General features: G+C 40.4%; 1 protein-coding gene across 1 annotated transcript; it reads left to right on the forward strand.

The window, feature by feature from the left end:
* Nucleotides 1-202: 202 nt before the first annotated feature.
* LOC120022617 (protein ENL-like) lies at nucleotides 203-4,675 on the forward strand. Its single transcript, XM_038966591.1, has 2 exons — nucleotides 203-596; nucleotides 2,006-4,675. Exon 2 carries the CDS (start codon nucleotides 2,089-2,091, stop codon nucleotides 3,172-3,174), a length of 1,086 nt encoding a protein of 361 aa, XP_038822519.1. The 5' UTR covers nucleotides 203-596; nucleotides 2,006-2,088; the 3' UTR covers nucleotides 3,175-4,675.
* The last annotated feature ends 6,498 nt before the right edge of the window (nucleotides 4,676-11,173 follow it).

Genomic DNA, 11,173 nt, shown 5'->3' on the forward strand with positions numbered 1-11,173 from the left:
AAGAAGTGGATGTTTGGGGGTTTTGGTTTTGTCAATGTGGTTTTTATTGTTTTATTTGGGGTGGATTTAAGTTTGTTTTCCCTATCATGTATGGATTTTATTTTTACCTTGTTTTTTTCAACGTCGTCCAGTTGGTGGCGGTAATACATCTTTTGGGGTTGTAGAATGTTCAGATCATCTCTTCTCCAGAGTATCCAGAAGAAGCCCAAGCGTTTTCCCAGGCTTTCAAAGGAAATCAATCTGAGATATGATGCTATTATGCTTTTAAATTTGTTTTAAATAACAATTGCTCAAGTAAAGAACTCTCCACAAGTGTCATCAGTGTCTTGTGAAAGAACAGGGGTCATAGACAACATATGATTTATTTCAGGGAACGGAACTGAAAAACGTTGTTTCACTTGCCTTTAGTAGTAGGGACTTCCCCTTTAATAGTAGGGAAATCAGCTCGCACCCGCCAGAACGTCCGGTTGAAATTCAAATCGCTAGCTAGCGAAAAAAAAATACAACAAAGACCGATTAAACATCTGGCGACTTTCATGACAAACGATATCTGATAGAAGTGTGAACAGCACCAGCTAAGCAAGGATTATACCAAGGTGAGGATTGTGCTATTTTCATTACACTAGTTTAGCTAGCTTGAGGTCCAGGGCTGTCGCAAGCGCTCGAGCTAATGCTAGCATTGTAAAGATAATTAGCTAGCTACCTAACTGGCTATGCTACGTAGTTTGCTAGCTTATTTTAAAATCAATTTACTTAGGTAGCTAGTTCACCGTGGTCGTAGAAGATGAATGTGATGTTGCTTCGAACATCTGGTAAAGTTAGCTAACTAGCTACTAGTCACCAAAACAATCACTGAATCAGTATAACGTTACTAGCTAGCTAGATTTCAGCATCGCTTCAATGCATCAACTTTAGTTTACTTATGTAGGAGAAGAAGACTCATATCAGATGTTGTTTATTGTGCACCTTTCCATATACATAATTGCAACGTGACCTATCACAAAATGAAGAAACTGCAATTAGTAAACACAATCTGTGTTTACAATGTGCATATTACAAGACATGTTAGGCTGGACACATTACATTTTTAACAATACTTTTTCTGATAAAACTAGGTCATTGCATCCGCCATGGAGCCCAGTTTCATAATATTACAATATGTCCCAGCTGCTTGCCTTAGTTTTGAAGTAATCACGAAAAAACAGGCCTTTATTTATGGCATTTTCCCGTCTCCTATTAGTTCTATTGAGCACCGTGGCACCAACTCGCTTTCTGACCGTTCTATTCCCAGCCTATTGTTCTGTCACGCCGCCTGCTTCGCTATTGTTGGCAATGAGACCTGCCCACGTTGTTGGTAGTTAAAATGTAAACCACAACAAAACATTACTCATGGAACTCTGAGGTCGCCCCATTGTCTCCTATAGGGAAACATAGGCATATCTATCTATTTTGCCAAATATCTCGCAATGTGCATATTTAGAGTTTTTCAAATTTGACACAATTTTTATCATGAGAATCTCTTTCTAATTATGTAAGGCTGGGCAGCGTACTCTGCTGTCATCGATCACTAGACCAGAAATAGTCAAAAGTTGCACTTTTTCCCCCTACTTCCTCGTTATGCAGACATACTCACACTTGGCACCATCGAGGTGCGGATGTTTACTTTCTACACCAGTTATTTTTCAGTTTCGTCCTAAGGACAGATTGTGGTGGTAAAATAAAAAGGGATACATTTTTTGAGATACATTAAAGGGATACAAAAAATGGAATTATAAGCATCACTCCGGTCAGAAGAGGCTCTGCGAATGTTCAATTCCATTCATATGCTAGTGTTCCAGCTTAGCTAATGTTCTTTTGCCATGTTTCATCCTTGGGAATTTTGACTCGTTCTATTGTCCAGCCTAGACATGCTAGCTACACTTTCTCGAGCCCACGTAGGCCAGTTTTATGAAGGGGTGCACGAATAACATTTTGTTTTGTAACCTTCTCGATATGACCTTTACAGTGGGAAGCCCTAAGTAGTTCACAAGACCTCCTAGGAAGTGAGCTGGAAGGAAAGAAAGAAGGAGCCAGGTTGCGAGAAAACATATGAAAGAAGAAGCAACGATGTCAGAAAAAGGGGCAACGATGTTGGAAAAAGGGGCAACGGCGTCGGAAGAAGGGGCAACGGCGTCGGAAGAAGGGGCAACGGCGTCGGAAGAAGGTGCAACAGCGTCGGAAGAAGAGGCGATGGATGCCACTGGTACTGGTAGTGAAGAGGAGTCAGGTGAAGCCTTGTCTAATGGCAGCCCCATACCACCTAAGAGGGGTAGGCCCAAAGGATCAGGCTCCAAGAAACCTAAGATACTGAGGGTGCTAGACAAGCGGCCAATGGGCAGGCCACGTAAAGTGATTGACCCTAATGCTGTTTCAGCAGAGACAACTGCACCTTTGAAGCGTGGCCGGCCCAAAAAAGTTCAACAAAAAAAAAAAATGGGTAGGCCGAGGAAGAACCTGCTGTCATCCGAGGAGGAAGAGGAGAGAAAGATACTGAAAAGCCAACCTAAGGGACCTAGAGTGTGGAAGCCGCTCGGAAGGCCGCGCATCCATCCCCGCGTGGATCCCCCCGCCACACCCACCTCTCCCGAGCCACGGGTAAGAGGCCGTCCACGCAAGGCAATAACAGGTAGAGGTGCCCACTTACGGAAGAACCCACCTCCAACCTCTAAAGTTTCAAAGCCCCCCGCTAAAGATGATTCCCCGCGAAAGAGCGGCCGCCCCTTAGGCTCCTTCAAAGCCAAGAGAGCAGCAGAGGAGGATAGGTCCAACAGTGCACCCTCAGCCAAACAGGGGTGCACTGTTTCTCCAATAGTAAGGCTTTACCGCTGCTCCAACGGTAAAGCAAATGTGTTAGATGAAGCTGCCTTCCAAGCCCAGAGGCAAAGAGGCAGGAGAAAGTCTGTGAAAGTTGATTATACAACTTATGATTCAGAGGAGGAAAATGAAGATGCAGAGAGAAGTGAGGATGAAGTCTTTTCTTCAGTAGAAGATGACGAAGAAGAGGAAATAAAACCACGTGATGGTCGTGGCAAGGCTAGTAACCCTGGTAAGGTAGCGGCAGCCATTAAGAAAAAAGTAGTGGTTGTTCCTAAGAGGCAGGGCAGAAAGCCTTGCTCTATCAAAAAGGTAAAGTAAAAGGAACCTAGGTGGAGCAGACTGAATGACTATCAGTAGCATCTTGTAAGATGTTTTTTTTAAACATTTTATTATCTCTTACCCAACTCTCTTGTTTTCTCAACTAACCTATGTGTCGGTTTGCTCTTGTTGTTATTTTTTATGGTTTGATGCCTTTGTGGAAACCATGTGAAAAAACAAGTACTTTTTGTACTTCCTTGGTCATCCATAGCTTGAATGATGTGAAGACAATTTCATTGACAGTTGTTAATCTTGTATTGGTCTGTTTAGACTTATCCCATTTTAGATTTTTTCGCTGGTACTGTCATTGATACGGTTTCTAATTCCATGCACATCCTATAGTTGATGATATTCTCATTGAGGTTTGTTAATCTTGTATTGGTCTGTGCAGATTTGTCCAAATAAGATCAAATGGTTTAAATCAATTGAATTAGTTAAGTATTTTGTTTTTTGTTTTATCTCTCCTTAAGCTCTTTAGTTTTCGAATTGCTAATGTCTTATTTTGTTTGCCTTAATTGCCAAAGCTTTGAATGTAACAACTTCCCCTTCCCAGCTATCTTTGTTTCGATACAGATGTTGTTACTATCACTATCATGGCACCCTTTTACCTATAAAGTGCACTACTTTTGACCAAAGCCCCATGGACCCTGGTCAAAAGTAATGCACTATAAAGGGAATATGGTGCCATTTAGGACGGTACCATAATCATAGTTGTGTTTTCTTTCACTTGGTTCATTGCATACTTCACCTTGTGGAGTCAAGACGGTAACTGTAAACTTCCAATCCAGCATCCTTAAGATTTCTCTTAGAAGATGTATGGTTATTGACTATTGTGATGGTTTTGTTTGCCAGTATCATCCTTGTAATTCACTCAACATCACTCCTCACAGTTCTTTTTAAGACTTTTTATGTCAGCTCTTTTTAATAGTTTTTTTTTATCACTTGGCTTTCATCTGGCGTGGATGGCTTGGTTTCACAGACTCTGGGGTGATGTTGTGTGTAATTGTTCAAGATTGTATGTTAAACATGTCTTCATCTAGCCTGGTATTTGTTTATTTAATTAATTCTGTGCTGGACCATGATATCAACAGTTCATACTGCATTACAACTTCGTCAATTATGTAATATAAAAATAGTAATTGAGGTACACAACAATCTAATTTGTATGAATTCATGTTCCTGTGACCAAAGCTTGTTAGGTTCATGGTTTCAACTTGGTCTGTTCTTATGCTATGTTGCTTGGATTAATACAATGTTCTTGGCTTGTAACAATATTTTTGAAGATGCAGTTAGAGCTATAGAGATACAATACTGTACGTTTTACCTATGTATTTATCTCTGTGATCAGAAACAGGTCTGTGAAACCTCCCCAACATTCATTTGAGGGTAATGTGAATTTCAGTTTTGTTAGAGACAGCAAATATTTAGAAAGTTTCATGTAATAAAGTGAAATGTCAAACTTTGTTTTTGATGTTTTTTAATCTCAATAAAACCTAAAATATTACTTATTTTGTCTTTATTTGGTATTGTTGTAAAGCTTAATTGTTTGAAAAGCAGAATGTGGGGAATAAATAGAAGATTTGATAAACATTTCTTCCTGGCTGGTCAGGATCAAAAAGTCGGTGGTGGAATGTTCACACCATTTATTGGACCCACTCAGTGCGTATCTCATTAGCATCATGGCAGCAACATTAAGACTTCTTAAAATGCTACAAAAAAAATCGAAACCAAAGAGAATTACTACTTTATATAAATAATATAAGGTGGAGAACATAGATAAATGGTTGAAGCTTAAGTAACTTAATGTGAAGAACATAACATTGTAAAGAATGTAGAATGATTTAGCGCTAGAGTCTATACAGTGCAATCAAAGTATTCAGACCCTTTCACTTTTTACACATTTTGTTACATTACATACTTATTCTGAAATGGATTAAAAACAATCCTCATCAATCTACACACAATACCCCATACTGACAGAGTGAAAACTGGTTTTTAGAAATTTTTGCAAATGTATTAAAATTTTTAAACAGAAATACCTTACTTACCCTACCTAAGATAAGTATTCAGACCCTTTGCTATGAGACTAGAAATGGAGGTTCAGGTGTATCCTGTTTACATTGATCATCCTTGAGATGTTTCTACAGCTTGATTGGAGTACACCTGTGGTAAATGCAATTGATTGGACATGATTGGACATGAGGAAAGGCACACACCTGTCTATATAAGGTCCCACAGTTGACAGTGCATGTCAGAGCAAAAACAAAGCCATGAGGTCGAAGGAATTGTCCATAGAGCTCCGAGACAGGATTATGTCGGGGCACAGATCTGAGGAAGGGTACCACAATATTTCTGGAGCATTAAAGGTCCCCAAGAACACAGTAGCCTCAAATCATTCTTAAATGGAAGAAGTTTGGAACCACCAAGACTCTTCCTAGAGCTGGCCGCCTGGCCAAACAGCAATCGGGGGAGAAGGGACTTGGTCAGGGAGGTGACCAAGAACCCGATGATCACTCTGATAGAGCTCTAGTGTTCCTCTGTGGAGATGGGAGAACCTTCCAGAAGACAACCATCTCTGCAGCACTCCACCAATCAGGCCTTTATGGTAGAGTGGCCAGACGGAAGCCACTCCTCAGTAAAAGACACATGACAGTCCACTTGGAGTTTGCCAAAAGGCACCTAAAGGACTTTCAGACTATGAGAAACAAGATTCTCTGGTCAGATGGAAACAAGATTGGACTCTTTGGACTGAATGCCAAGTGTCACGTCTGGAGGAAACCTGGCACCATCCCTACTGTGAAGCATGGTGGTGGCAGCATCATGCTGTGGGGATGTTTTTCAGCGGCAGGGACTGGGAGACTAGTCAGGATCGAGGGAAAGATGAACAGAGCAAAGTACAGAGAAATCCTTGATGAAAACCTGATCCAGAGCGCTCACGACCTCAGACTGGGGAGAAGGTTCACCGTCCAACGGGACAACAACCCTAAGCACAGAGCCAAGACAACGCAGGAGTGGCTTCGGGAGAAGTCTCTGAATGTCCTTGAATGGCCCAGCCAGAACCTGATTGAACATCTCTGGAGAGACCTGAAAATGGCTGTGCAGCGACGCTCCACATCCAACCTGAAAGAGGTTGAGAGGATCTGTGGAGAAGAATGGGAGAAACTCCCCAAATACAGGTGTGCCAAGCTTGTAGTGTCATATCCAAGAAGACTCAAGTCTGTATTTGCTGCCAAAGGGTCTGAATATTTATGTAAATTTGAAATTTCAGTTACTTAAAAAATATATTTTTTTAATCTAAAAACGTCTTTTTGTTTTGTCATAGGTTATTATGTGTTGATTAAAGATATATTTTTATACATTTTAGAATAAGGCTGTAACGTAACAAAACGTGGAAAAAGTCAACGGGTCTGAATGCTTTATATGGTGTTATTTCTTGAATGACTGGTCTAAATACCCAGCAGCCCTTTTTACTCGGCCCATTCCATTGGTCCCAATACAAAACACTGTAGGCCTATAAATTGGCATGTGGGCATACTCAGTAGGGTCTGTAGAATCTATTTGTGGTGTCATTTCATGGGGCTCTGAATAATACGGAGTGTTGCTGGCAATGTTCCCTCAAATCTTTTGGGACACTGAGCCCATTTTAGGTCTTATGAGTGGAAACTTGAACCTTGTGAGTATTTTTCTGCAACTTCCTGTGCGTGTTTACAGTGGACACTGAGGCTGTACACTTACAGTTTTGGACAGTAACCAATAGGCTATTGTGGCTATTTGAGCATAATGTACGCCTACCAACAAAACCAATGGAGCAAATCCCATAACATTCTGACATGGAAATAGTTTTTGATTATATAGTTTTCTATGATATAGCCTATATGTGGTGTTCAATGCAGGCCTACATTGCATGTGACTTTTGATAACGTTTTTACATTGTGAAGGACTTTAATTAATACCTTTTTTCTTGTTCTGTAACACCATGGGCCGAATAAGTGACTAAATTGTATTGTCTAATGATGCAAGAAACCACTTTACAAAATAAAAGTTATTATTATTACCATACAGAAATACAACACAATGCAATCACCTATTTTGTCATCTATTTGGCCCATGGTGTTACAGACCAAGTAAAAAATCATGAATTAAAGTCAAGCCCTTCATAATGTAAACATTTTATTAAAAGTTGCATGCAATGACTACCACATATAGGCTACGGTAGGTTATATCATAGACATCAAAAGCTATTTCCATGTGAGAATGTTATGGGATTTTCTCCATTGGTTTTGTTGGTGGCTTACGTTATACTCAAATAGCCACAATAGACTATTGGCTACTTTCTAAAACTGTAAGCCTTAGTGTTCACTGTGAAGTTGTACAAAATTCTCACAAGTTTCAAGTTTTCTCTCACGAGACCTAAAATTTGCTCGTTGCCCCAAAAAATTAGAGGGAACATTGCATCCAGGTCCTTGACTGTTGTCATCCCCACCCATACCATCAGAACTATCATCCAGTGTTGAGAGAGCGAAGAAGGCGAAGGTACAGTAGTGAATAACAAAAGTAAGGATGTGTCGGAGTGGAAAGTTGTAATGGTGTTTGACACCCTATTCGATTAACCCAGGTATTCCCAAACTGGGGGTACGCGCAATAACGTTGAGAGTACGCCAAATAAAATAAAAGTTATTCAGATTTTCAAACGTTTATATTTTCCAACGGGGTTATACATTAGGGTGAGTTTTTTTTCTCGCCTGAGTAGTCTCGTTTCACTGCCAAAAATAAAATTAAACCATCTAGTGTTCAGCGAAATAACAGCACAATGTCAAATACAGGTAGCCTAGTCAAATAATTAACATCCAATCACATTAACCGTTACTCTCTCGCGGGAATTCCACTAACGGTCCGTATGTAGCGAAACGTAGCTGCTGCTCATGTTGGTATCTGTACTGATGGCGCAAAAGCCATGACAGGGAGACATAGTGGAGTGGTAACACGCATGCAAGCAGTTGCTCCCGACGCCACTTGGGTACACTGCAGCATCCACCGAGAGGCTCTTGCTACCAAGGGAATGCCTGACAGCTTGAAAGACATTTGGACACTACAGTGAAAATGGTTAACTTTGTTAAAGCAAGGCCCCTTAACTCTTGTGTATTTTCTGCACTATGCAATGATATGGGCAGCGACCTGTAACACTTTTACAACGTACAGGAGTGCGCTGGTTATCAAGGGGCAAAGTATTGACATGTTTTTCTAAATTGAGAGACGAGCTTAAAGTTTACTTTACTGACCATAATTTTCACTTGTCTGACCGCTTCCATGATGACGAGTTTCTCACACGACTGGCCTATCTGGGTGATGTTTTTTCTCGCCTGAATGATCTGAATCTAGGATTACAGGGACTCTTCGCAACTATATTCAATGTGCGGGACAAAATTGAGGCTATGATTAAGAAGTTGGAGCTCTTCTCTATCTGCATTAACAAGGACAACACACAGGTCTTTCCATCATCGTATGATTTTTTGTGTGCAAATGAACTCAAGCTTACGGACAATGTCAAATGTGATATAGCGAAGCACCTGAGTGAGTTGGGTGCACAATTACGCAGGTACTTTCCCGAAACGGACTACACAAACAACTGGATTCGTTATCCCTTTCATGCCCTGCCTCCAGTCCACTTACCGATATCTGAACAAGAGAGCCTCATCGAAATTGCAACGGTTCTGTGAAAATTGAATTTAATCAGAAGCCACTGCCAGATTTCTGGATTGGGCTGCACTCAGAGTATCCTGCCTTGGCAAATCACGCTGTTAAGACACTGATGCCCTTAGGTACGTGGTTGCAATGTGAGAGTGGATTCTCGGCCCTCGCTAGCATGAAAACTAAATACAGGCACAGACTGTGTGTGGGAAATTATTTAAGACTGAGACTCTCTCCAATACAACCCAACATTGCAGAGTTATGTGCAACCTATCCTTTCAAGCACACCCTTCTCATTAACCTGTGGTGAGTTATTCACAATTTTTAATGAACAAATAAGGTTTTATATATAAGATGGTTAAATAAAGAGCAAAATTATTGATTATTATTATTTGTGCCCTGGTTATTGAGTGCGCTGACCCTGGTGCTAGAAGGGGTACGCAGCTGGAGGTTGAATGTTTGAAGGGGATACGGGACTACAAAAAGTTTGGGAACCACTGGATTAACCAATGCCATTAAGAAAGAGGTAGGTGAAGTCACATTAGCCTGGTCCATTGGTAAGGCACACTTGTTAATATTCTGTGCTGACCATGTTCAGCAAGGAAAGATTCTCAAAATGGAAACTCTCAATGGGAAGAAAATCACAAGTCATGTCCCTGGAGCTTCGGCTAAGATGAGGGGGATCATTTCTAGGGTTCCACTTTCTATGTCCATCAATTATTTAAAAGAAAATGTAGAGGGGGGCATAGTGGTTGGAGCCAAAAGTCTATTCAGTAAGAAAGAGCGGCAAAGAAGTGAAAGTCAGTACTCTTAATGTTTGAGAAGGTTCTGCCTGAGACACCTTCTCAAATAGAAGTGCTTCCTGGCTTTCACTGTTAGAGTTTGGCCCACCTCCATTAAGGTGTTTTAAATGCCAAAGAATGGGACATGTAGTGGCTCTGTGCAAAGGAAAGAAAATATGTGCCAAGTGTGGAGGGGAACATGATTATGGTGAATGTGGGAAAAATGTCAAGGCTAACTATTATAATTCTGAGGGGAACACAGTGGTTACGAGAAATCTTGCTCTCACAAATGTGCCGTGTCAAAGGACACCTTGATAGTTCATCAGATTGACTTCATAGCTTTCATTGGAAAGGTTATCAACCTGAGTGCGTTTGTGGAAAGAAGAACTGCTAAATTGAAGATCATTGTGGAAGCAGAAACAGAGTTTTAAGGAGTAACAGATGTCACTGTCACCATGATTGTTGATATGTTGACTCCTGATAATACTAATGATGGAATGTTACTGTCGTCATGATTGTTGATATATTGACTCCTAATAATACTAATGATGGAATGTTACTGTCGCCATGGTTGTTGATATGTTGACAACTAATAATACTAATGATGGAATGTCTCAGTATGATGATAATTACAGTTATGTTTTTTGTCATCCTTCAGTGGAATGCCAGAAGCCTTATTGCTAACTGACTTGCCTAGTTAAATAAAGGTAAAATAAATATCTCCCTCTCTAACTTTAAGCATCAGCTGTCAGAGCAGCTTACCAATCACTTTACCTGTACACAGCCAATCTGTAAATAGCACACCCAACTACCTCATCCCCATATTATTACTTACCCTCTTGCTCTTTTGCACCCCAGTATTTCTACTTGCACGTCATCATCTGCACATCTATCACTCCAGTATTAATGCTAAATTGTAATTATTTTCGCCTCTAGGGCCTATTTATTGCGTACCTCCTTACTATTCTACATTTGCACATTAATGTGTATATAGATTTTCCTATTTTTCTTTTCTTTTGTGTTATTGACTGTACGTTTGTTTATGTGTAACTCTGTGTTGTTGTTTTTGTCGCACTGCTTTGCTTTATCTTGGCCATGTCGCAGTTGTAAATGAAAACTTGTTCTCAACTGGCCTACCTGTTTAAATAAAGGTGAAATAAAAAATAAAAAGCCTTATTTCTAACGGTCAGGAGTTTAAGAAACGTGTCATTGATTTAGAGATCAAACCTGATGTGATATGTGTACAAGAAACAGGGCTTAGACCACATCTTGATTTTATTATTCCTGGTTATTGTTCAATCAGATCTGATAGATCAACTGGACAGAGTGGTGGCTGTGCTGCATTCATAAGGGAAGGTCTTGTATATCGTAATATACCTGTCCCATCTGAATATGTGATGGTGGGAATCTACAGTGCAGGTTGTAATATTAAGTAGCAACATTTTTACAACTCTTGTCGTCACCTATCTGTAGCTATGTTTGATGAAATTTCAGGAGAATTGGGCTCTAGGGAGATGTGGTGCGGTGAC

Source organism: Salvelinus namaycush, chromosome 27 (genome assembly GCF_016432855.1).
Source record: "Salvelinus namaycush isolate Seneca chromosome 27, SaNama_1.0, whole genome shotgun sequence".
Taxonomy (NCBI): Eukaryota; Metazoa; Chordata; class Actinopteri; order Salmoniformes; family Salmonidae; genus Salvelinus; species Salvelinus namaycush.

Excerpts from the sequence above, each read along its gene's own strand:
- LOC120022617 (XM_038966591.1), top strand. The coding sequence starts at position 2,089 with ATGAAAGAAGAAGCAACGATGTCAGAAAAAGGGGCAACGATGTTGGAA.